General features: G+C 49.8%; 1 protein-coding gene across 1 annotated transcript; it reads right to left on the bottom strand.

The window, feature by feature from the left end:
- Positions 1-7,835: 7,835 nt before the first annotated feature.
- On the bottom strand, positions 7,836-11,787 carry LOC117846932 (disease resistance protein RGA5). Its single transcript, XM_034728055.2, has 2 exons — positions 10,669-11,787; positions 7,836-9,733 (listed from the first exon to the last, which is right to left on the bottom strand). Exons 1-2 carry the CDS (start codon positions 11,517-11,519, stop codon positions 8,011-8,013), a joined length of 2,574 nt encoding a protein of 857 aa, XP_034583946.1. The 5' UTR covers positions 11,520-11,787; the 3' UTR covers positions 7,836-8,010.
- Positions 11,788-27,567: the final 15,780 nt, after the last annotated feature.

Here is a 27,567-nt window from a genome sequence, read left to right as displayed (position 1 = left end):
TAGAGAAACTGTCCAAAGAATAACAGTAGGGATGCTAAGGGATTAATGGCTGAATTTGATGAAAAAAGTCATCAGCAAGACAACCCTATATATGAAAATTATGATGAAGAACAGGAGGATGAGGTTGAACTTGAAGGAGATACATGACCGATGCTTGTGATGGAGCATGCATTAGTAGCACAAGCAAAGAATGATGAAGATTGGCGAAGACGGAGTCTATTCCACACTCGATGTACCATTGGTGGTAAGGTATGTGAAGCGTCCCCACATAAGTAGAGACTAAATGTGATACAAATATCAGTCCCAGGAGGCTGATAACACATTTATTCGACAGATAATTCAGTTACCGTACAACTCCCGAGGGAGCGGGCGTGAAAGCCACGCAGCGATAAGAAGTAAATAAACAACAGCAGCTAACCAAGCGACTGCCAGAAGACAGCGCTCGGGACTACACGGCAGCAGAAGCATCTTGGAAAGGCTAACACCACAGGCAGCGTTGGGTGCGGACACAACCTCTACTCAAGGTCTTCGGCGATGAAGTCCGGGTCTTCCTCTGTAGTAACGAAGCAAGGGTGAGTACGAACGTACTCAACAAGTCCAACCCCATCGACGGAGGGGGATACAAGCAAGTATATGCACAGGATATATCAAGGATAGGCTAGGGTTTATTTGCAATAAAGCTAGATTTTCAACACATGCATGGGCTCGTTTTCAAACAAGTTTTCGTAAAGCTTTTCTTTAGTAACCAACATTAAGTGGGGTTGATCCTATCCAATAGGATCTAAGTTTTATCGCTATCGGACTCCCCGTCCGCCATAGCTCACGGCACAACTGCCGGACATTTCCAAAATCCAACACACACACACACACGACATCCGTGCCCAAGTGCTAGCTATGTGACCAAGCCGTAACTCGTCCAATGCCGTGGACACGGCTACCCGGATAGGTTTTAACTCTGCAGAGGTTGTACACTTTTTCCACAAGTGGGTACCGCAACACGATCACCTTAGTGCCGGTGCGGATCCTAACAAAGCCATTACCCACCTTAGCTAAGACTGGCTAACCCTCACGGAAGCACCCAAGGGGTTCATGGCTTGTCCACGAGACCGTAACCGGGACCTAAGTCACCAAGATCTTACTCCTTTTCCATGGGCTCCCGTTGCTCACCAGCACCCCTGAAGACTAAACGTTCAGCTAGTGGGATTTATGCTAAGCCGTTGCCCATACAACGGTCGAGTGGTTGCACGATGGTTGAATTAGGCAAGATGACACATCAACTCGGTCCTTAACCATGACAAGATGAATATCTCCCGACATTGCTCAACCACTAAGGTACGAGCACAACACCCTGGCATCCCACACAAGGAATGCTCATCCATCCTGTCTACACATTCCTTTCCTTTGAACCCGGAAAACCATTTTCCTAGTTGAACACGCACACACATTTATTTTCTAAATAAACCATTGTAATAGTGATTGTAGTTTAAGTAGTAATTTCCTAAGCGTTCTAGTAGTAGTTATCGTCTAAATAGAGCGGGTCATATTTAGAAACAACCATAGGACAACAAGGAACGTTCATAACAATCAAGGGGTGGCTATCCAACCATGTCTTGCAATAAAACAATATGCATTTTATAAAACAGGCCAATAGGTTGTGTTTGAAAAACTAGGTATTAAGTATGCATCAAAGGGTGAGATTGGACTTGCCGTCTTCAAAGCCTTCCGGGAGTTCCGGCTCGTGCTGCTGATCCTCGGGCTCGGGCTCGGGCTCGCGGTCAAACTCCTCCTCGGGATCCTCCTTGGGCAACCCGCGATCTACGGCACACACAAACGGACACACAAATAAATAAAAGAAAGTTGGTTTTTATCTGTTGAGCTCCGAACAGAAAACGTGAACGGAAAATAGGTAGAAAGATTATTTTTGGGAAATTTGGATATGAATCGGCGAAAGTATTCTGGAGAACGACGTGGTAAAATTTGGGGTTAAATGGAGAAAGTTTGGCGCATGAAATGACGAGTTAAACATGGGTTAGAGGCTTAAAAAGGGGGTTTAGGAGTGATTCGCGATGAACCAGGGACCTATTTGTAAATACTTTCGGGGGTGGAGGGGCTTATCTGCATAAGGGTTATGTGAGTGGTGGAAGGACTTATTGGTAATTTGGGAAAAGGTGGGGGTCGGATCCAAAATCCGGAGCATTTTATCCCTTTCTCCAGGAACTTGGAGAGGAAGAGATGGAGGGGGTTGACCGGCGGTGGCCGGCCGGTCGGGCCTTGCCGGCGGCGAGCCGAGGGCCGGGTAGGCGGAGGGAGAGGAGTGGGCTCCGTTTTGCCGCTCACCTTGGGGGTTGAGGATGGGGAGGGACGGCCGGCGGCGTGGGGGCGGCGGTGGGAGGTGGCGGCGCACGAGCGGCGGCGGGAGGCGGTAGCGCACGGGCGGCGGTGGCGAGCTGGGGTGGTGGTGGGGTGGCAAGGGAGGCCGGGCGAGCGGCCCTTTTTATAGGCCGGTGAGGGGCGGCCGGCGGTGGGGGACCGGGCGGCCGGCGGTGTGCGGAATGGGGGTGGGGGCCGGGCAGGCCGGGCCGGCGGTAGGGGCTCGGGCGCTGGAGGAGGGCGTCGCGGGGAGGGCAGCACAGCAATGGTGGCGTGCGGCGGGCGGCACCGAAGGAGAGGTAGGGGCCAGCGGCGGGCGGCGTGGAGCGGGGACGGAGGTGGGGCCAGCGCAGGAGGGGCGCGGGAAGGGGTCGGCGGGGTCGGGCGGCGCGGGTCCCGGGGGGGGGGGGGGGGGGGTGCCGGCGCGGCCGGCGCCGGGCCGGGCGGCCGATGGTATGGCGCCAGGGAGGTGGGGTGCAGCGGAGTTATGGTGTTGGGGCCGGACGTGCGGCACCAGGAAGAAGAAGGAGGAGGAGAGAGAAGAAGGAAGGAGGAAGAAGAAAAAGAAAGGAGAAGGGAGAGGAAAAAGAAAGAAAAAGGGAGGAAACAGAGAAAGAAAGAGGGGGAACCGGCGGCGATTGCGGCACGCGGTCGGAGCACGCGCGCGGCGGTCTGACGACGGCACGCGGCGAGAATTATGGGTACGGATAAACATGATGGCTGTCGGCTTGGGTGCCGGGACGGCGAAATCGCCGGGAAGATTTCTGATTTCCGGGAGCTCAGCGGTAAAAAGATTTTAAAGGCGATTTTTAACGGGTGATTTTAGTTGGTGATTTCCACGGATGTTACAGTATGCCATGTCATTATAGATAATGGTAGCTAGGATAACACAATATCTGAAGATGTTGTTAGTAAACTTGGACTTGAGAAAATCAAACACCCTCATCCGTATAATATGAGGTGGTTCGAAGTCTGATAAAGTATCAAATGTTAAATTTAGATGTTTGGTGTCCTTCTCCATTCGTAACAATTTTTTTGATGAGGTTGAATGTGATGTTGTTGATTTGGATGTTAGTCATCTCATTTTGGGACGACCATGGCAGTATGATCGACATGCAATGCATGATGGCCACAAGCACACATATACTGTCATAAAAAATGGCCAAAAGCTTGTGTTGAATCTAGTAAATATGGAGGATCTATCTGCGTCAAATGGTGGGGAATCATCTGAAGCTACCACTCTGGTATCTTTCAAGAAATTTTTGCATGAGGCACATGGAGAAGATATCTAGTTGTTGTTAGTTGCAGAGCAGAGAGATGGCATAACAGTACCCAAAGAGGCACAAGGGCTGCTTCGAGAATTTTCTAATGTGTTCCCCCAAGAACTCCCATCTGTATTACCTCCTATGCGGGACATTCAGCATTGCATTGATCTAGTATCAGGAGCTAGTTAGCCAAATCGTTCTGCTTATCGCTTGAATCCAACAGAGTACAATGAGTTGAACAGACAAGTGCAAGAATTACTTGACAAGGGATTTATTCATCCTAGTCTGAGCCATGTGCAGTTCCATATTGTTGAGACCAAAGAAGAATGGATCCTGGCGTGTGTGTAGATTCTTGAGCGATCAATAAGATCACCATTAAGTATCAGTTTCCTATTCCTCAACTCAATGATATGTTGGATAATCTAGTAGGTGCTGTGATGTTTTCCAAAATTGATTTGAAGAGTGGTTATCACCAATTGAGAATTTATCCAGGTGATGAATGGAAGACTGCTTTCAAAACAAGAGACGGCCTTTATGGGTGGCTGGTTATGCCTTTTGGTCTCTCTAATGCCCTTAGCACATTTATACGGTTGATGATTCATGTGTCACAGCCTTTTCTTGGGAAGTTTGTTGCTGTATATTTTGATGATATACTCATATACAGCAGCAACATGGATCAACACCTACATTATTTTAGAGAAGTGCTCTTTGCAAAGGCGTGAGCAATTATATGCCAACTTATTGAAATGTGAGTTGTTGACTACTTCTGTGAATTTTCTGAGCTTCATTATATCAGCAAAAAGCTTAGAACTAGATCCAAATAATGTTGCAGTTATTACCAATTAGCCTGCTCCACGTACTTTAATATAGGCTCATAGTTTTCATGATCTTGCTTTTTTTATCGGAGATTCATTCGGAATTTCAGCATCATTATGGTTCCTTTTACTGACTACATGAAAAGAAGTGAAATATTTGTACTAACTGAAGATGCACGTAAGGCATTTGAGGAGATTAAGAAAAAAATTGCTTCTACTTCTTGTTTAGCCTTACCATATTTTGACAAGTTATTTGAAGTAGATTGTGATGCTGAATTGGTGCTGTTCTCAATCAAGAATCTCACCTTGTGTCTTTCTTCAATGAAAAATTGACAGCTTATGAAACTGAACTATATGCTGTGGTTCGGGCCTTGCAATATTGGAGGCATTACTTGTTGCATCATTAGTTTGTTCTCTACAACGATCATGAAGCACTTAAAAACATTTTCGAAGTCAAGCTACCATGAATCACAAACAAGCATGATGGTTTTTTTTTGAGTAATAACAAGCATGATGGGTTAGCTTCCTTGAAGAATATAACTTTATTTTGAAGCACAAATTTGGTGCACAAAATAGAGTGGCTGATGCACTGAGTCGTCGAGCACATTGCCTAAGCATGACAAGGATTAAAGTCATCAAGTTTGATGTGCTTCCAGAGCTCTATGCTTCTGATCCTTGCTTCAGCGACATTTACAGCTCTGCACAAGCCAAGAGGTCCGCTCAGTATACTATCCATGATGGTTTTCTCTTTCGTGGGTCTCAGCTCTGTATTCCTAATTGTTCTATTCGGGAATTAATTATCACGGAGATTCACAATGAAGGACATCGTGGTAGGGACAAATCTGTTGAAATATTGTTGCGACACTATTTTGAGCCTCATGCTCGCAGAGATATGGAAGGTTTTGTCCAGCGGTGTTATATTTGCCAGGTTTCAAGGGAACAGCTACCAATGCAGGTTTGTACCTGATGGACCATGGACAGATCAGAGCATGGATTTTGTGTTAGGCCTTCCACGAACGCAGCGTCGTGTGGACTCTATTTTTGTTGTGGTTCATCGGTTCAACAAGATGGCTCATTTTATAACTTGTCGGAAGACATGTGATGCAAGTCAAATTTCTCATTTGTTCTTTCGTGAGGTGGTGCGCCTCCGTGGTATTCCATGCAGTATTACTTCTAACCGAGACACTAAGTTCATGTCTCATTTTTAACGATCTTTGTGAAGGCAAATGAGGACAACTTTGAATTTCAGTACTGCTTATCATCCGCAAACGGATGGTCAGACAGGGGTTGTGAGGGCCTTTTTGGCTCCCATGTGCTAACTTTAGCACCTGTCACATCGGATGTTTGGATACTAATTAGAAGTATTAAATATAGTCTAATTACAAAACTAATTACACAGATGGAGTCTAATTCGTGAGACGAATCTATTAAGTCTAATTAGTACATGATTTGATAATGTGGTGCTACAGTAACCATTTGCTAATGATGAATTAATTAGCTTTAATAGATTCTACAATTGTTACTATAGGAGAATTGTGAGATACAATTTCATCTGATTTTATCTATCTTGTTCGTGTAGCTCTTGTATTGATGTACCGGTTCGTTCTAATCCACTACATCAGAGCCGAAAGACGGAGCGGGATTTGATCGGGCGGGCGCGTGACGCCCCGGCGCCCCGCGGATCTCGTGGCTGGGCTAGCTCGGCTGCCGCGGGCGATCGCGCGATGGCGACCGCCAGGTGACGGAGCCGCGCGCACCACGGCCCGTCGCCATAGGGCGCCGGACGTGCGGCGCCACCGCGCCACGCCAGAACATGCCCGTGCGTGCGCGCGCGGCCACGCACCGGACGTCCACGTCGCGTCGCGTCACGGCGGAAAAGCCCCGATCGGGCACGCACCGAAACCATCATCACGCCGGCGAAGGCAGCGCAGGTGGAAAAGGGGATTCGTATCGTATGGCTCTCAGGCTCTCAGCCTCGACGTAACCTCGGGCAAATACCGATGCGTGCCATCGGTATCGAGCTCTCCTTTTAGGGAAACTTAGGGAGAACTTTCGTTCATAACCACTAGATCAAAGGTGAGGCCGGCGGTACGCCGTGACTCGGATCGGGGTAGGGGTAGAATAGGACTAGCAGCTCTGAATCTCCGGTAGGGCGCGTGACCTGTCGACGACGAGGTAAACGGCCACGGCCGAAAGGTCCTTTCATTCCTTTGCTTTGTGCTAGTGCCAGTACCCTGACTGACCGGCTGATCGGTTCGTGACTCGAAAGCTGGTGCAGTTCTGGTTGTCGTACCGGTGCCTGACTTGAAAGCTCCTAGCGTCGTCGCATCAGATCAGCCGACTGTGGCTGAGATAAGTGGCCCGGCCTCCCGGTACGATCCTTCTCGTTTGATCGTTTCTGCCACAGCAAGGTCACGTTCAGTTGCCTCAAAACTCCCAACTTTGACACTATGCAAAAAGAAGATTCCTCTACATACATGGAGTACTAAATGTAGATGAAATCAAAAATTAATTGCACAGTTTTGTTGTACTTCGCGAGACGAATCTTTTGAGCCTAATTAGTCAATATTTGGACAATAATTCACAAATACAAACGAAACGCTACAGTGTGCTACAGTGCTATAACAGTAATTTTGCACCTCCAAACTTTGGTCAACTATACAAGACCCAAGTTGAGCTGCCTTGATCGGTACTCCTCCGTGTACCATCAGTTTCGTGCTTCTCAATAGAAAGGGATCAGAGGGGGTAACTGATCTGAACTCTGAAGTTCAGAGGACGGTTAGGAAAAGTGCTCAGCTCACTGCCCCGATTTTACTCTACCTCTAAAAGTGTGCAGTGCAAGTCACCATCTCTCATCCGGCGAGGGCGGCTGGGCGACGAAAGAGGGCCGTCGCGATCGCGCGAACTCGCGTCCCTGTCGCCGGCGTCACCCCGCACCAGCGGCTTGACCGTCGCGTTTGCGTTGGGTAAGGCGGGTGAATCGCGCGGTTCACGGGAGCCATTCCGCAGCGACACTTTCCGTAACCAAACCACCTCGCTTTACTGAATGTTTCAGCAACTAGGAAGCATTGGAAGCTGAAGAATGTATGCTTTGACAGTAACAGAGTAACTGAATACTAATGTCTTGCAACCGGAGGAAGACCCTTTTGCACGTTGAGCTCCACAGGACAAGGCTCTATAAACTGTTCCGGGGATCTGCACATCCTATTGACCCAGAGGATACTGGATTCCTTACACTTGCACTAGCATTTTTTTTTGTTTATTCACGAAGCAAGATAAGCTGCTATACGGCAGTTCATAAGTTGGAGGGACATTTCACACTTCTCCGGCTCCGGCAGGATATGGCATGGAGCTCTCAAGGAGTCGTCCAATTTGTCCTGTATAGTGAGCATTTCAAGGACATGCTTATATCATTAAGGGCCAGAAAAAAAACAAAGGAAAAATCCGTTTGCTCAGTTCTATAGTAGTAATAAAGTCCCCCTGGGAAAGCTTATATCTAGAAGAAATGACAGGTATTCTGAGCCAAGAACTGTTTGCAAGGAAGAATTGGTAACTGAGATCTAATCCAAGTCTACCCATATCAATTTGGGAAGGTTGGGATGGGCCTTCATTGCTCTCTCCAGAGGAGCCTTCACTTCAGGATCCTCGGGTGCATCCCACAGATGGATGCAGAGGTATTCCAGAAAGGGTAGGCTTCTAAGGGTCTCCACATCTTCCTCGCTGACACTTTCATCCGCACAGAAGAGTAACTTCTGGAGGTTCACAAGTAAACCCCACCAAGCTGCAAGGCCTGATACGGCATCCCCCTCGATGACAAGTTCCCGAAGGCCCAATGGATCAGGGTGTTCTTTGCTTAGATTGTCCAGCAACTCTGGTGGCTCATTTAAGGTATAGATATGCAGAGAATCAAGGTTTGCTTTGGTAAGCTTGTAGATCGAAGAGACAATCTCTTCATATTTCTCCTCCCATTCTTCATCAGCATAACTATTGACAAATATCATGCCCAGCTTCCTCAGATCTGTTAGTTCACCAAGCCGGCGAATGAAGTCGATCGACTGACGATACACGCTGACACCTTCCAATACCCGCAATGCTTTCATGTCTACAATTTTATCAGGCAATACAGCATAATCGTCAGTGACTACTAGAGTTACCAGACATTCCAACCGCCCAACCTGGCAAATGGCTGCTGGAATTTCCATTAGTGTGTCGTGTCCATGTACTTCAAGTGTCCCCAAGTGTTTCAGCTCTGCTGTTGCTTCTGGAAGCTTTGTAACAGCATTTGCATGGTTGAGCCTCAGGTGTCTCAGGTGCAACAAATTGCCTACATCCGCAAGATGATCATCTTTTAACTGCTTACAGTCTTCAAAGGCCAATACATGCAAGAGCCTAAACTCCAACAGAGATGGAATTTCCATATTACCGCCAAAAACATTAAGTGACCTGACGCTAGATAAAACTAGTTCTGATGGGATTTCACCATCATTCTGGATAGACAGCCGACGGACCTTGTTTCCAGCAATAGGATTTACACCAGGTACTCCTATTAAAGTAACAAAGTTCTCTTCAATGGCCTTGGAAACAATGAAATCAAAAACTGTGTCATGAACCCGGCAGCTATTCACCTCAAAAAATTTGTCTCTCCCTGCTGGTTGGATCAAGCTCCTATTGATGAGATCATTAAAACACCTCTCGCCTAAATCGTATGCTGCTGATATTCCGTTCTGTTCATGGATGAATCCCTCACCAATCCACCTCCTTATCAAATTCTGCTTCCCAATGGTATAATATTTTGGAAATATACTGAGGTACAGTAGGCAAGCTTTAAGATGGAGAGGAAGATCAAAGTAACTGAGCGATAGTATCTTTGACATTACTTCGTCGCTAGAATTTCTTTCAAGTCCACGGCCAATCAATTTTTTCACTCGATCCCATTTCTCCTTTGTTTTTTTCTTGCTGGACAACAAACCAGATATAGCAGTGATCGCTAACGGTAAGCCGGCACATTTCTCCAATATTTGTCCAGAAATTTCTTCAAGGTGTGAAGGGCATTTTTCTTCAGGGTTGAACAATCTTCTGTAGAATAACTGTGTTGAGTCAGCCATACTAAGAGGTGTTATATTGTATATATGTCCATTAGTGGATGATCGACAACATTCCTGAGCCACGTCATTTGTACAAGTAGTGGTGATGATTTTACTGCCACAGCTGGTCATGGGGAAGATATCCTTAATGCTGTTCCATGTCTGCACGTCCCATATATCATCGAGCAGAATGAAGTATCTGCAGAACAAAAATGGAAGAATGTTGTAATCCTTGACCAGAAAAAGGAAAAAAAAAGCTGGCACAATTGTTTAGATGGAATTACAGACTTGACAATATGTTCATAAATCTATGTTAGTTTGAATTACTATGATGTGAAAATGTTGTTAAAATAGAGTGTCTAACGTAAGAGAAATAAAAGAAAAATGAAATGTATTGGGACAGGTTTAAGAAACTTGTGGAGAGAATGCAAAGCCATCTCTTTGCGAAGTAGCGGCTTTGGCACAAGATATGATTGCTATCAACTTAGCACAACTTACCATGCTTTATAAACAACAATATAACATTGTATGTGTCGTACATAGTAATCAGTATTTCTTATAGAGTTATTTAGAAGCAATTTAATAAATAACCCATTGCATGAGCTGGATATATTGTTGTGTTTATGTAACATGGTAAAAACTTGCAAATAATTGATGTTCACATGCCTTTATTAGCAGTCTTCTGGTCTGGAGATGCTCTTGTGAACATAGAGGACCTATGATAGGTTCTTCTCTTTTACTTCATTTTAGACAATAATACAGTCTTTTCTACACACATTTGGCCACTATCTCTATATACTGTTTAAGCATAGGAGTATATCTATACGTTAGCAAAATGGCCTGAGAACATAACAAATGTGTTGCAAAATACTATGTACATTTATATTTAGGAATCCAATAAAAAATAAATTTCTTGTAAAATATATAGACTTAAGGATTTGAGTAGCATTTATAAATTTATGCAAGTGTTTATTTGATAAAAAATTACTATCAATACTCTAGTGACGGATATTTTAATACTTTGATGCATATCTATCTCTTCTGAAAAAAGATTTAAATTATATTTCCTCAAAAGAAATGTTGATTAGCTACTCAGTATTCTACCAAAAAGGTCCAAAGAATTTTAGGTAGTACCTTTTGCCTGTGAGGTATTCCCTGATCTTTGTGACAAGTTGATCCTCCCCATCCACTCTGCTAACATAATCTCCCTTAATCACGGCTTCAAAATCTTTTTGTCTCACCACTTCATATAGGATAGTTCTCAAGATTCCCTTGATGTCCGGATTCCTTGATACCGATAAGAACGCCCGATGATTGTATCGACCTTCAAGCTTCTGGTATACCTGGTGTGCCAGAGTCGTTTTCCCGGTTCCTCCAGATCCAACAATGGAAATCACTCTAGTTTGTTGCTGGGCCGAGCCATCTCCAGTCTCATCTTTTTCCAGCAACCTGATGAGCTCGCCGTTCGGTCCGTCGATGCCGATAAGCTTCGTCACATCCTCAAACATCGCAAGCGCTCTTGGATCAACCGATGCAATGTAGGCACTGGCTACGGGCTGGTCACCGGCACTGTACCTTTGATTCCTTTCGGCTGCATCGATGGCTTTTTTCTTCAGATCTTCAATCTCCTTGGCTATCCGATGGCAACTCTTGGTGTTCTCCAGCAAGCTCCTGATCTTCTCCATGAAGCCGTCCGGCTTGGCGGACTTGTCGCCGGCATGTAGCATGAACTCGTCGAGGCTGTCTTCGATGTCGTAAGACAGCTCCCGCACATCCTTCATCCAGAGCCTGTCTTCCTCACCAGGATCTTCGACCTCTGATTTCTCGATGAGGAAGGCCTTTATGGCGTCGAGTTCTTGAGCGAGCAACTCGATCTCGCCGCGCGTCGGCTTGAAGCGCTCGTGCTCGTCGCCAAGCAGAGCCGTCAGCTTCTCCACAACGGGTTGCAGGGCTCCCGTTGCCGCGCTCGCCGCAGCTCCCTCCATTGTTGCGGCCTAGCTCTCAGACCTTGCTCTTCTTTCTCTGTGTGGATGGAGATGAATGGAAGTTTCCGATCTCTCTAGAGCTGTGCTGACTTGAAAGCCTTAATTCCGTTTTGCCACTGCAATTAAATCCGGAGAAGTTCGCTGCTGCCCCCTGCCGTACGTGTTCGTGCGCCACGTTCGTATGCCACGCGTTTGTTCTGGTTTCTCTGCCTTGCTGCAATCGATCCACGCGGCAACGGTTACCGAGGCTTCACAATCCTGATTAATCCGTTCGTGGCTAGACAATTGCTGCGGTTCTGACGGTGCTGCTCCCTTCATCCGTAAAAGAATACAATTTTATGGTTCAGAAGTTGTCAAAAAAAAAACCTCTACGGGTACACATAACAATTTAAGTTGTAAGGTGTTGCTAGCTAAATGACTGTATAAATTTCCAGTAGGTTCTTGTGGTGGGTTGGTGCTTAAAACTATCTTCCATTTAAAATATTGTTTGGAGTATGAGTAAATGCGTCATTTACCCATTATTAGTTTGTGTGAAAAATACTAGAGTTGCATTCTTTCCGTAACGGAGGGAGTATGATCTTTAATTTATTTCTCCTTACGTGCATCGTTTGTCTTTGCTTTCCGCTTCGCGATAGAAAACATATCGAAAGAAGCAATTGATAAGAAGGCAGCCAGCTACTCCCTCGTTCCAAATTATTGTTCGTTACACATAGACCTAGATATATACTTATATGTAGATATATAGTAAAAGTTATGTATCTAGAAAAGTCAAATCGAATTGTAAAAAATATATACTTATATAGCTAGTAAAGTTATGTATCTAAAAAAGTCAAAACAAATTGTAATTTAGCGTTGCGACTGTCCGTGGCTACGACCATCCTTCGCCGGGGCGGCCTCTCCTTCGGCAGTTTTCCTCTCGCCGCCCTTCCCTCCCGGCTAGCCGCCATCCAACGGGCATTCTTTCAAATTGCCATTGACTTTCGCCCAGTGGACCCCGCTGCCGCAAGCCCTGCCCACGTGGCCTCCCCCTTTCTGCCGTCCCGTCCCCTGTCACGAGTGCCTCTGCCTCTGACAGGACCCGCCCCCCCTCCCCGGGGGTCCTCCCCTGCGTCGCTTCAGCACCCCTCCTGTCCCATCGAGTTTATGGCGCCGCCAAGGGAGAGGCGCCCCCTCCTCCGGTGTGGCCTCCCTGCCTGCTTGCACCTCGGATTCCGTGCCTTCGCCCCCGGTGGGTGCCCCGCTGCTCTGCCCCGGCATCATTGTTCCCCTTCCACCGTCTGACGAGGACACAGTGTTGGGAGTTGTCAATGGCACCCCCTGCCCGGCGACGCTTGCTTCGGTCGCCCGCTCACCGCCTCGGCCGCCGCGCCCAGCCCCGATCCCCTCCACAAAGCCCCTCTTCCCTCCCACCCACCTCTCCATCCTCACCCCGCGCTACTTCCGTTGCTCAATGTCATAGTAAGAATTTTACCTGACATCAGATAGTCTTTATTTTATTATAGTCTTATAGTAGTCTTAGATTTTGCATTTTGATGAGCCCAAAAGTTTATTGTGATCTTTTTGTTCAAATAACAATTAAGGTGAAGCAGGGTCTGGAACGACAAGTCCATAAGCTTTGGCTTCGTCTGCTGACATAAAAACATCCCTTTCCATGTCTTCGGATACAACCCCCCTCGCTCGCAACCACTCTATCGCTGATTGCAGGGATCCGTCCGCTGCCGGGGCTGTGGGTGCTCCGGCCACCGCCTCTCCAAGTGCCCGCGCTCTCGCCACCGGTCGGCCAGCATGCCAGGTCTGCCTCTCTATGGGGAGGGTTGCCCGTGGTCCGCACCACGCCCGTCCACCCCCTTCCCCCCGTGCTTGGGCGTTGCCAGGCTCTCCTAGGGAGGGCCCCTCCTCCACCAATGCCACTCCCTCCCCGCCGCCGCCCCCACCTGGGGCTGCCCACGGTGACTCCACCTCACCCGCACGCCTTGCTTCGCCCGTCGCACCAGCCCCTCTGGTGGACCGGGGCGAATCGCCATCGCAGGAATCTCCAGCCTCCCTCTCTGCGAGCTCCGCCACGCTTGCCATCTCCAGCGGCGAACTCTTTTGGGCCGACGAGCATAATGTATACATGCCGCCGATCAACTGGTTGGCCCTAGGCTGCTTCACCTACGTGTTCATCAGCCCCGACGCTCTAGCACCCGTGTCTATGGTGCACCACGCTCTCCTTCTCGGCGACATCCAGCATGGTGAGCACCACCCTATCCTCTCTGCTGCCGCGACACGAGCATGGTTGTCTTCAACCCACCCGCTGTTCGCGACGCTGCAATCAATGGGGGGAACATTCCAGTGTTGCAGTTCACGATCCACTTCGAGCGCGTCGAGGAGACGGAGTTTGAGGACTCCTTCAAGCATGGCGGCTTCACCACTCTCACCTTGGAGTGCTTCCCGCGCCAACACTGGAACAAGGTGGACATCCACGTCGCCATGGGCGCTGTTGCAAACCCATCACTCATCTCCCAGTTTTGCCTCCTTGGGGTCTACTACACTGCCGTCATCATCACCGCTAATTATGAGAGCTACTCCAACATCCCCACCAGCCTGCGCCTCAAGAAGGAGGATGGCTCCTTCTCCATCACCGATGTTTGCCACGTCCATCGCAGGGGTGTGGCACCGGACTCCCTCAGCAGCGACCCTGCCGCTGACTCGGGCGCGGACTCTGGCCAAGGTGGCCTCGCTCCTCCTGGTGGTCTTGGGGGCGGCAGTGCCGGCGGGCCCTTAGCCCTACCCGGCGGGATGGCCTCCCTCAACCCCGCCTGCGGGTCCACTCACGGTGCAGCGTCACAGGAGCACATCCCTGCCCTGGATCCAGCTCAGGCTCAACTGGTGGTGGCAATGATGTCGTGCCTTCAGTTCCCACGTCACGTAGCCATGCAGGTGCACGTGACCCCTGGGAACGTCTTCTTTCTTCTGGCCGGGCCGGTGGGGGAGCTTGCCTTCTTCAAGGTGCCCAGGCTCGTTCAACCGTCGGAGGCCATCGACACGCTTGAGCCCCGCTCGTCAACCTCATCGCCGGCTCAATCGGCATCATACGCCACGCCGCAGCTCTCCCCTCGGGCCTCTGGGAGCTCGGGTGTGAGGTCAGTGCCCAGCCCACATCTGATGCGCGGCTGACGTCCTCCACACCATGCAGGAGGAGGTCTCACGTGCGCGCTCTGGGGTCCTGCATGCCCACCCGCCGCACGTCGACCCTACGCCTGCCCCGGAGAACCTCAAGGCGCAACGCCTCGGTGGTGCGGGTGACCCGCTGTGGTGAAACCGCCCAAATTAAACCAGCTCAAGTGCGCTAACCATCCTCTTAGTAGTTAAGCCGGTCACACGCACTTGAAACGGTGTAATCCGACAGTCCGTCGGGTAAAGTCCGATTCAACCACTGAATACCTCGATCGAAAAAACATGCAACAAGTCTCACACAATGGTGAGCATAGATGATACAACATGGTATTTCAGTTTACAAACATAGAGTTCTTAGTTAATTTACAAACCGAGTTTGAAATTCATAAAAGATTACAAGCTAGAGTTCTTAAATAAAATATAGTGGAAGTCTAAACGATAAAGCGTGAATAGAGATGCATGACGACATGAGTAGCCCGCCAACATGTCATCCAACACGCGAGCACCTCAAGGCGAGGCCGGAGACCACTCAACCGACCACCCTTCAGGTAAAGGATGGCCATCCCAAGGTTGACCGGCAACCAACTCAATCATTTCTTCACTAAGACCTGAAAGTAAACAACAAAGAAAGGCTGAGTATACTAATACTCAGCAATATTTACCTGATTATGGTATATATTTAGTCGACTCCTAGTATGAAAAGCTTTTGGCTGAGGGGTTTGTTTCGTCAAAAAGCAACTAAGAGTGGATCCTTACTTTCAAGTTTTAGCATCCAAATTAAAGTTGAGCTAACCATTCTAAGTGAGCAACATTTTCAAAACTTTTCAGTGTAAAAAAAATTATTAGATAACAACATCAACATCATTTCACATTTCCTTTCATTCCACTTCTTACTATGATGTGACATGATGATCAAGGTTCTCTTAATTGAGAGCGGTGGCGAATCGATTTAATTTATGAACCTTGCAAAGTGAACCTATACACATGGCATATGCATGCCCCGTCGAGCCGCATATGGCAAACGGTTCCCTTAGAGAGATGGTAGTTGCGAACTCCTACGACCCTCGAATGCTAATCCCCACCGGTACCTTCCCCGGCCAGGCGTGAGTTACTGACTAGCACACGAATAGGAAACAGGACCAACTCAATCTACAATCATGCCATAAGTACTAGGTTTTACCAGTTTCAATTACCTCTTACTCCAAGCATGTGTATAGTACAGTTCAAACTCAATCAGCAGGGCCGCAACGAACGGACCTTAATCGACACAGGCGGGGCGCAACTAACAAAACTAACTTCAACTTCATTTCTATCTCCTCCTGATCTCAAACTTTTCTTTCATCAGTGATTCATTCTCAAGTAACTTGCCCTAGATATTGAAAGGTCCTATGTCTCACGAGCGACAGACAATCACTTGACTTCTACCATTCTTAATTAAGCATGGCACTTCTACCAACCTACACATACTAGTATTTGAACTTGGGAGTTCTGGGGATCATGCAACTAAGGTTCCATTCAACTCCTAGAAACTTAAAGCATAAAGTAAACAAGTATTTAAGATAATTGCATAGTTTTGAAAATAGGGGTCATGCTCTGGGGCTTGCCTTTAAGACTAGCCTTGGGCTCTTCTGAACTTTAGTTTAGGTCTTGGGATGCTTCGACTTGAGAGGCTTCATGCTGCTCACTCTCGGACGCGGCGATTGAGGGATATGGGTACCTCATGGGTCCCCACCGACCAGGATGCTGGCCGGACCTAACAAGTGGGCCCGCTCGACCAGGGCGTGCGGGCCGAGGACATGAAGTTACTTGGAGTACTGTCAAGGCAACTAGACTGTCCAAATCTACCCAAATATCGTGGGACGCATATTGTAATCCGACTTAGATACCTTCCAGGTAATACCGAGTAGATTAGATTCAAACCGACTTGTAACGATCGGTCGTCGGACTATATAAGGCGGCCAAGGGTGCCCCCTAAGGGCAACGAGCAACGAAACCCAATTGACTCTCATACTGAGCAATACAATCCACGCATACAGGACGTAGGATATTACTCTTTGGAGGTCCGAACTTGTCTAAAACCCCCATGTTCCTTCGTGTTCTTGTGATTACCATCGAGTTCTTGATTTCGTAACCGCTCTCACCTACAAATCAACGACCTGGGTAACTCCCTAGTGGACTGTCGGATCCATGACTCTGATAGTTGGCGCGCCAGGTAGGGGTGGTTGCGGGATCCATTTTTTTGACCTTGATGGCATCCCGTCCCGACGTTATTTTTCCTGAGAGTACGAAGGACTTCCTCGTGCTCGCCCACCCACCCAAACCCAAAGATCATCGGGCGAGCTTAAAAGACACACCTTCAAAATCAATCCACTCGGCGCTACGCAGTTGGCGCACTCAGCGTGCTTCAAATTGAAGTCGCCGAAATCCTGTCCTGTACAAGCGCCAGGGCACTGGGCATTGTCTACCGATGCGTTGCTACTTTGGTTTCCGAGACGGAATCGATGACAATATTTTTTCCATCTTGGGGTCAAGGTTACTGACCATGCGACGCGCCGCTTACCATAGCTCGCGATGCAATATTGTCCGAGTCAAAGTCACCAAATTCCATACTGAAGCACAGTTGTGCTGCCGTCCATCAAGTCAAAGGGAGAATCAACGTCAAGAAGAATTCAGAAGGAAGCAGCGCAAGTATCAAGACAAGGCAGAATATTGAGCTACTACCTATTTCTGCGGCTGAAAAATTCAACTCGGGCAAAATTACTACACGAACTTCAAGAAAGAGAAAGGAGCATCAGGTTCTCCACTGTTATGCCCCTGCATGATATCAATTTGGTGTAAATCTACTACGTGTACACAACTATGTACCAACAAGGGTCTAGCTATGACTACTTCGACTTCGTGTCATCTTGCTAACGACTACTTCGACTACACGCCTTGACTAGAAAACTGGTCGGGGACATGCCTCATACCATCGACAACTAGTCAGAATTCACTCGGACAAGTCAGCTTCTTCAACAACCATCACAGCTTTATCGACAATCGTCCATGAATCAATGCAAAAATGACTCAGCGTGCCTTCCTACCATTCAGCCGACCTCCCAGGCTACTCGGCATACCTCCCATTGCCTGGCCGACTTCTCTGGCTCAGGGAGGGAGGTGACTTGACGTGCCTCCGCGGCTTCACCGGTCGTCCAACCCGGCACCTACCGGCTGCAGTGGGTGGACGACTCAGGCGTCCCCAATCCATGGAACATCGAGCGCCTGCTACGCTTCTACCCTTCGGACTTAAAAGCTAAATATTCTTTTCTCCCTTTTTATTAAATAAATAAAACCAAGTTCTTTGCGTACCTACTACCTTACTATTCCTTTGCTCGAGCTGTTCCTGACGCTCGGGGGCTATCTGACCTATTCAGCAGCCCGCTCGCTCTTAAGCTTGGGGGCTTCACCCAGGCACCGACCTCTGGGTCCTGCTTCTTTCTCCTCCCCCTCTCGAGGCTATACGACTAACTCGTGTGCTCGGCGTCCTAGCTCGCGAAACCTAAACAACCTTGCGTTCACCCCTCCTACAAGCTCAAGATCCGCTCTCAGTAGGACGCTGGTTAGGCAAGGCTAGGCGCTTAACGGCTACAAGCCTCAGCTACACGTTGTCCTATCGTATGCGCCAAGGGAGGGATGGAGCATTTTTTTTCTCAGATCGCATACGATTAAGTTCATTACATCATATATTTCATCACACAGATTGATACACTGTAAGATTTATTTTATAGATCCTGACTTGGTGCACTTTGACGACTCGTCCGGCTCCCAGGCTTGGGGGCTGGGCGCCGCCCACGACTCAGTGTGCCTCCCGTCGCCCGGCCGGCCTCTCTAGCTCGGGGCGGGAGGCGACTCGGCGTACTTCGACGTCTTGTCCGGCTCCAAGGCTCAGGGGCTGAGCGCCACTGATGATTCGGCGTGCCTCTCGTCGCTCGACAAGCCTCTCTAGCTTGGGACGGGAGGCAACTCGGCATACTTCGATGACTCATTCGTCTCCCAGGCTCGGGGCTGGGTGCCACCAATGACTCAGCGTGCCTCTCGTCGCCCGGTCGGCCTCTCTAGCTCGGGGCGGGAGGTGACTCGGCGTACTTCGATGACTCATCCGGCTCCCATGCTCGGGGGCTGGGCGCCGCCGACGACTCGGCATGCCTCCCGTCGCTCAGCCGACCTCTTTGGCTTAGGGCGGAAGGCGACTCGATGTGCTTCCATGACTCATCCGACTTCCATGCTCACGAGCTAGGTGCATACTTCAGGTTGGCGTGCCTCTGTGGCTCCGCCAGTCCTCGTCCTCGAGGGCTGGGCGCCTACTTCTGGTCGGTGTGCCTTTGTGGCTTCACCTATCCTTGTACTCAGGCACTTGGACTTGCTTCTGGGATCATTTTTTTCTTCTTGGACCATTGGACCAATTATTCTAATCGTTTCAATGCTCGGGGGCTACTCCTACAGAGTGCATCTTGTGACACCCTCCGCACCCGACGCTCTAACCTGCTGGATGCCAGCATCCATCAACTCGGCGCTCGCCTTCGCTCTGCATGCTGGCCTTGCATTTGCTCAATTTTTCTTCTTTTGAGCACTGCGCAGCCTCTCTGTCACCATGACGACGTTGCAGATTCAGCTACTTGAATTCAAGCTTCACTATGACGACCTCAAGTTTCTGTTCACCTACACATTGCTCGGCTTAAGAGATATGGGTACCCCATGGGTCCCCACCGATCAGGATGCTGGCCGGACCTGCAAGTGGGTTCGCCCGACCAGGGCGTACGAGCCGAGGACATGAAGTTACTTGGAGTACACGTCAAGGCAACTAGACTATCTAAATCTACCCGGATACCATGGGACATGTATTGTAATCCGACTTAGGTTACCTTCCATGTAATACCAAGTAGATTAGATTCAAACAAACTTGTAACTCTTGGTTGTCGGACTATATAAGGAGGCCAAGGGCGCCCCCTAAGGGTAACGAGCAACGAAACCCTATCAACTCTCATACCGAGCAATACAATCCACGCATACAGGACGTAGGGTATTACTCTTTGGAGGTCCGAACCTGTCTAAAACTCCTGTGTTCCTTCGTGTTCTTGTGATTACCATCAAGTTCTTGATTTCGTGACCACACCCTCACCTACAAATCAACCACCTGGGTAACTCCCTAGTGGACTGCCAGATTCATAACTCCGACAGCAATCACTTCATAAAGACTGTCGACTAGCGGGTTATCTACATGAAAATGCATATGTATGAGTTGATTGAAACGTGATGACACATGCATGAAGTCAAGTTTAGAGAGTGTAGCAACTCAATCATACATCAAGTTAACTTTGTAGCAACTCAATCATACAACATTTAAAGATCAAAGAAGAGCATACAAGTATACCATTATCTACACAAGGAAACACTTGCGTTTTCATGTGCGACATACCATTATCAAACTAAGCCAATAATATTCCAGTAACTTTGGTTGTAGCATGGCATGAATATCAGGTTCTAAATAAGTGATTTAGCATGTCATGATGGCAACAAGATCTAGGTAAAACATGCTTATGAGTGAACTATAGCAATAACATACTAGAGGCCAAATAAATGACATATACAAACAACCATAGAGATTCTGCTAGCAAACTTTTCAGGGATGAACAATTCCAGCAGCAAGTATCTTTAATAATTTAAACTAGTTTGTAGCAAGAATAATTATTCAGGAAGTATTCTGTGTTATATGAATATAAATCATTTACAGGAGTGTAACGACCGACCCCTAAGCCTTCCAGTTAGTCGTGATCGCAGCCCTTAGCTTTAGTCAGCTGTCTCGCTTGACCGCCCCTAAGTGCTCAGTTTTCCGCCTGGTCCCGACCCCTGAGATCCGACCCCTTCCCGCTTCGCTCCTCTCCCGACCCCGGCGAGCTCAGCCCACCGTCGGATTCTACTAATCTTTCTCACCCGTCGATCTATCCACCAGTGGACCCGTGAGATCTCTTCCAGATCCCCCGCGACAGCCGCACTCGAGTTGCATGGCCACCTCGGAGTCTTCCTGCCGCGTGGCTTGTCTTCTCCGACGCCTGCCGTCCAGTTTTGTCTCTGGCAAGCAACCGAGTGGGTTCCCGCGCCCCCTTCCGCAATGGCAGCGGAAGCCCTCTGCACCCCTTTCTGAAAAACCTCGCCTCCCGCGCCCATCATCACGCCGCCAGACCCCGGCCCCAGAGCCTGATGTCGCCCGTCTTTTCCGTCCCTTCAGCCACAGTTGCGCCGCCTGGTCGCCGCTACACGACGATTCCTCCACCGCCAACCCCGACCGCGGCCGCGACAGTTCCTTTCCCCGCTCCGTCAGAAGCCGCCCGACAATCTGTTGTTCCGCGCTCTCCCCCGCATCCGCGTCCGCCTGTTTCCTCACCGTGCGCCATCGATTCTAGCGCCGTTAAGCCGGTCGCTTCTATCAAATCTTCCGCACGACGACGCCCGCTTTCCGCCAAATCTCAACCACCAGTCTACCCGCTCCTACGCCGCCCTGACGGCAGAACGCAATGATCGCTAGCGTCACCCCCGGAGTTCTGCACCACCGCCCTCTTCGCTCAATCGCCGCCCCGGCAGAGCACTCCATTGTTTCTCCCCGGCCTTCGCGCCGCTTCCCTTCTCTCTCTCCGCACCGTTTCTTTTCCTCTGCTCCAGCAGCTATAAAAGGAATGCCCCCGTCGCCGGAGTTTCCCTCCGCTCTTGTTGCCTTCAGCCTCCTCTAGCTCCCTGCTCAAGCTCCTAGCGCCGCCCACCCAGTTCTTGAGGAGTTCTTCTCTCAGTTCTCCCTCAGTTTTCTCCAAGTCACCAACAGCTTGCTCCTCCGTGCTGCATACCAGCTCTCTTGTGATCCGCAAGAAGCGGCGCCGCCGCCGGAGCATTGCCAGTCTTAGCCCTTGCTCGAAGCCTTAGTCCCTCCACCCAAGTTTGCTTCTTCCCGACCCCACGCCTTCCTTTCAGGAAGAAGGTGAGTTGCCGACCCCAGTCCGCCTCGCCCGACCCCTCCTATCCGCCCGACCCCAGTTCCGCCTCGTCCGACCCTGTCTGTTCCGCCGACCCTTATCCGCCTCGCCCGAGGGCTTGGCTGTGATCTTTTTCTTCAACTCGAGGGTGTATGTATAAAACTTGGGAACCCTTCAGCGCTTGCGTCCAAGGACCCCAGTTATCACATCCTCTAGTTCAAGGATCAGACCACTAATTCCTTTCCTACCCTTACCTTTCGATCCTCATCAGCTCTCGAACCACCATAACCCCCTGCTCTTTGTCGCGAGTTTCTGGGCTCAGGCGAGCCAGTGTTGCTGGTTGAAGTAACCGTCTTAGCTAACCCTTGCATTGCATTCGTGTAGAGCTGCACCTCGCCGACGGCTTCTACGAGCTTCGCCCGGCGCCAGAAGAAGAAGCTGTAGCCGAGCTCCTGCCCTCCGAAGTCGAAGTCGCCCCTGAAGCCGAGCAGTTCCCGTCCTCCTTGCTTGAAGGCAAGCCCCGGTTGCATGAAAGTCCTATGTGTTTTACCAGACTTGCGCATGCCTTCTGTAACATGCTTGTGCATTTACGTATAGGAGTTGTGTGAAACCCTAGATGCATAAACATAGTTATTCCAATGATCTGAGCACTAGCTGTTGGACCGAGTAGCTGCATTGCTTAATTAGGAGACGGTAAAAGTCGAGTGATTCCCTGTCACTCGCGAGTTGTAGGAGTTGGATGTCTATCTTTCTGTTACAACTATAAGGACGATGGACGGGGCAGGGTTTCGGGTAACTTTTTGGTGGTCGGATGGTCGCCCCGTCTGTCTATAAAATCTTGCTAAGGTCCGACAGTGGTGGTGTTCGTGATCAAGTGTTTGAAAGTACTAGCCTCATACTTAGTATGGGATGAGGAAGCCTAGTACCGGATTGAACCTAGACGTGAGCGGTCGCCCCATTGTTCTTGGAACGGAGTTTCCCCTGCTGGTTGTCGCACGTGGTGGCAAGCGTGGTCACAGGACGGCAGAGGCCGGGTCTGTGGAACCTTGCACCAAAGGAAATGGGCCCGACACGGGTTAGGGGATCGATGGGGAAGGCCGGCACAGGAAGCGACCTCCGGGTGCGCGGATGTCGTGAGGCTAGGTTCACCATGCATGGTTAAGAAACTCGAATCGATTCGTCTGCCTCTCACAGTTTGAGATTGCTTGATCGCTACGTCACCCTGAGTAAATAAGGAATCTGATGATGGCAATGTTTGTTGTTATATCTTCACATCTTGTTTGGTTCTATGAATGCTTAGAATAGGTTGCACAACCTAGACAGGTAAATGAACATAGAACCGGAGCTAAAAACGGAACTAGGGTTGCTTAGTGCTTTTGGCAAACAAACCCTCAGCCAAACAGCTTGCATGTCTAGAAGGAGGAGTAGCCCTTACTCCTATCGGTTAAGTCTTGTTGAGCTTAGTAGCTCAGCCTTGTTGTGGCTTCTGTTTTCAGGTGAAGTTGCTGCTTCCGACCCCTCTCTGGTTGGTGCTTGGCCGCCCCAGCTCCCGCCAGGCTGAACGGTCGAGTGGGACCCCTCCTCGGACGGTGAGGAGAGGACTCAGTGATGTTCTGTCTGGCCTCGCCCGGACATCCGACCCCGACGAAGTCTTCCGCTAGTGTTTTCTCTGTTGTTTTCTTGAAATCTTGTAAACCTCTAGTGTTGGATTTTATGGCCGAACCAAACGGGTAAAACTTGTCAACTTAGTGGACTTGTTGAATTCTCTGTAACCACTCACCTTCGTGTGGGTTTGCTAAACTCGATCCTGTTTAAAGTGGTTAAATCGGATGAAATCCGACGGCACTTCGTGTTAGCTCGGTTTAGGCAGGAGTGTCGCATGTTAGGCGGCTTAACCCTGCTTAATCAAGCTAATCCGAGGTGGTTCCGCCACAGCTGGTATCAGAGCCGTGTTTAGCATTTCAGAGAACCCAACGAGCCCTACACACTTCTTGAAAAGGGTAAAAGTTGCAAGAAGCTTTCGAAAAATCTCGTACGATCGATAAGGATGACTTAGTACGAGAGGCCCTAGGGGATTTTGGGGTTGTTTTAGGTGACTAATAAGTATTTGGTTATTTTGCTGACCCTTCCAGCACTTCGCCACGTCTATCATACGTGTGCCGAGTTCCGCATCGCGAGTATGCGAGGGTTGATAGGGAGCTCCATTCAAAGGACCCTATCTTCGCGGTTGTTTTCGCTCACGTCTATTACACGTGCGCAGGTTCCGTATGTGTTCCATACGAAGGTTGGTACGGTTCGATTCCAACGAACCTATCAGCACGGTTGTTTCGCCACGTTTGTCATACGTGTGTCGATTCCGCATCACGAGTATGCGAAGGGTTATACGGATCCATTCAAACGGAGCCTATTTTCACGGTTGAGTGCTGTCCATGCAGCCTTAAACGCATGGGTGCCGTTCCTATAGTGAGCGGTAATGTTTGGGAATGCTTTCGTGGGTGCTGGCACGAAGGGTTCGTGTGTGGTGTTTTCTGCAGGTTGCTAACCGTGTTCGTTTAGGAGACGTTACTAGAACCGACTAGTTATTATAGGGAGAGACGTATTGTTGCCTTGTCACCGGCGCTGACCGCGTAAGACCCAAAGTTTGGGCAGTTGTTTTTGGTTAAGAGTAAGGTAGGCCGTGCATGCGTCATATCTAAAAGGTTGTACGGTTCCTTCTTCTCAACAGCAACCCTGTCCGAAGGAGTTCTTTTGATCTAAGGATTTCTAGTTTCCCTTAGTTGCTCTCGGTGAAACCCGTCTGCTTTTCTATCCGACCCCTGATCCTTGGAGTTATCTCACGTGGTTTCGGTTTTCTTGGTTCCAGATGGCTGTCCCTGGACATGTGGTTTTTGGAGCGGACGGTACCTTCCAGTCAACGTGCCTGCATTTCGAGGGGTTTCCCGCGATTCTGTGGGATACGCTGAAGTGGTTTGGATATCAGTCCCCGCCCTTGTATGCCGGGCGGTTATATATGGGACAGGGCATTCAGACGTGCCAAGTGCAAGCGTTGGTACCACCTCCCCTTGCCCGGCCCGACTGGCCCTCTCTTGGCATAATAGCCTATGGTCTTTCTCCGGAAGATACATGGGAGTCCGTCGCCCTTCAGTTGCTCACCCAGTTTTGTCAGCTGCATCCCGTGGAGATCACGCTAGACCCGATCGGTCTCTTCCCCGTCAGGAACCGACTGGACCCGGCCTGGCTTGACCGCGTCGGGAACATCGAGGTGTTGGCCACCACCTGCGCCATGGTCACCATCTCCACCAACATCCGGTGCATGGCCGCTCTCTACCGGTTGATAGAGCTTCAGGGGAGAGCCATGACCCTCTTCGCCTGGACGGCAGCAGATACCCACGGTCACCTCCAGGCAGCAAGAAGAGACCTGGTAGGCCAAACCTACCAGCTGATCCAGCGTGGTATCCAGATCCACGATATGCAAGATCGGATCTCCGAGCTAGAAGGAGAAGTCGCCGACCTCGTGGACGGCATGATAGAACTCTCGGAGGAAAAGATGGAGGTGGAATTGGAGTTGGCAGTTGCCAATGCCCACCTGGAGGAGCACCAAGCCGAGCTCGAGGATATGCATGCCCTTAACATGCAGCTCGAACCTCAGGAGGACCCTGAGGAAGATGAGGGAGCGTCCAGCATGGACATAGAAGAAGATGGCGCCCCTTCTCCGACTCATAGTGTCCATTGGTAGCTTAAGGGTTCTCAGGGAACCATCTTTTGTTGTACTCCTCGGCAGCCTAGATTTTGGAAAAAAATTGTAATAGGTTAGCCTCGAGTTGAGTGCTCCCTGTGTTGAAACACCGATTAGTATAAAGTTAACCCCGGTGCATAGCTTTCTCATCTTTGTATGGTGTGATGATAGGTTGAGTAAGTTGCGCCGTATGCTGTTTTCGGGGAGCCGGTTCAGTTGGCCGACCCTAGTTTGCGAGCCAGAGAGTGCCGACCCTTTTCAAGTACGGACCGTGTCCGACCCCTTGGTCTAAGTGGGCCCGATCATGGGAGTCTGTATGTGGCATGGGTTGCCTAAAGTGGAGTACCCGGTCAAGTAGAGGTTATCTATGCTGAGTATGGGAGGAATGTGCTTCCTCTATGAGGACGTGTGAGGCACCATGGGCAAGAGTCGCATTAAGGAATTTAATTCATACGTTCCATTTGTTGGAGTACACCTAAGGATATGAAAGTAATGGGGCGTTAACTCTTGCAGATGGCGCACCGCACTAGGTCTGGATCTGCGCCCAGTGGTAGTGATCAGCGACAGGATCTTCCCCCGCCCCCATCGCCATTGGAGGCAATCCTAGCAACTCAAACTGAGCTGCTAAGACATCTGGTGCAAGGACAACAACAACAGCCACACGGTGGAAGAGCACAACCGCAGCCGCATATCGCGCGGTATGAGGACTTCCTGGGGACGCAGCCCCCGCTGTTCCAAAAGACACAAGAACCGCTCGATGCTGACGCATGGGTTCGTACGATCGAATCCAAGTTCGAGCTCCTCACCGCTCCATGCCCCGATCACCACAAGGCGCGGTTTGCAGCTCAGCAGCTGCGTGGCTCCGCACGGCTTTGGTGGGACCACTACCATGCCATGCTGCCGGCTGGCCACGTGGTCAGCTGGAACGAGTTCAAGACGGCGTTCAAGGCGCATCACATTCCCGAAGGTCTCCTGGAGCGTAAGCTCAACGAGTTTCTGGCCCTCACCCAAGGAACTCGGGATGTGCTGCATTACGCCCAAGCGTTCAATGACCTATGTCGTTATGCTGGTTATCATGCGGACACAGACGAAAAGAAGCGGGACCGATTCCGCCGAGGACTGAGCTTGGAGCTCAGGGAAAGGCTGAACCCCATCAGGGTGGACACCTACAACGAGTTGGTCAACCTGGCCATCTCTCAGGAGGACTGCATGCAAGCCCTCAAGGCCGACTAGAAGAGGAAAGCCTCTGTGGCATTTCCGAGTCCACCGACTCGAAGGTTCCGGATGATCCCTCCACAAGCCCCTGGCCGACCCCAGCCGTCAGGGAAATGGATCGCCCGACCCCCGCCGGCAACAACGCCTCGTTTTCCAGGCTTCCAACCACAAGTGCCCCGGCCGACCCTGCCAACGCCACCTCGCCCGGCAGCCAGTAATCGTTGTTTCACCTGCGGCAATGAAGGACATTTTGCAAAGGACTGCCCCAGGAACAAGAATCAACAGCAAGGTCAGAACCCCATGGCAGCCAGAGGAAGAAGGCCCAAGATGCAAGTCCGACAAGGCCGACTCAACTACACCAGCTTGACCGAACTCCCCGAAGGTGCGCCAGTAATGACGGGTACTTTCCTTGTTTTAAATCAAGCTGTTGCTGTGTTGTTTGATTCGGGAGCCTCTCATAGCTTTATTGGAGGTAAGGCAACGGAAAGATGTGGGCTAAGTGTCGGTCACACTAAGGAACCCTATGTGATCGCCACTCCTGGAGGAAGGATAACGTCGGATCAGGTCGTTATTCTTGTACCTCTCCAGCTAGGCCCCACCCTCTTCAAGGAAAACCTTATCATCCTTGACCTAGAAGGCATAGATGTCATCCTTGGTATGAATTGGATGGCCCGACATCATGTTGTTCTAGATACCTCAGCCCGATCTCTCTATGTCAGCTCACCCTTCTATGGCCGTTCTACCATATCCTTGACCCATCCTGAGTCTTCGACTCCTTGTGCCTACCCTCTCTTGGGAGCCCGTCTAGAAGACATCCCTGTTATCTGTGAGTACCCTGATGTGTTTCCAGAAGATTTGCCGGGTATGCCCCCTGACAGAGAAGTGGAGTTTTCCATAGAGTTGATTCCTGGCACAGCCCCGATATCTAAGAGACCCT

This window comes from Setaria viridis, chromosome 3 (assembly GCF_005286985.2).
Source record: "Setaria viridis chromosome 3, Setaria_viridis_v4.0, whole genome shotgun sequence".
NCBI lineage: Eukaryota > Viridiplantae > Streptophyta > Magnoliopsida > Poales > Poaceae > Setaria > Setaria viridis.
This window is presented reverse-complemented; position numbering and strand designations above follow the sequence as displayed.

Bases quoted from the DNA above. Each gene is read 5' to 3' on its own strand.
- LOC117846932 (XM_034728055.2), bottom strand. From the start codon at position 11,519: ATGGAGGGAGCTGCGGCGAGCGCGGCAACGGGAGCCCTGCAACCCGTT. The intron at 9,734-10,668 runs GTACTACCTAAA...TTTGTTCTGCAG, and splicing joins GAATACCTCACAGGCAAAAG to ATACTTCATTCTGCTCGATG.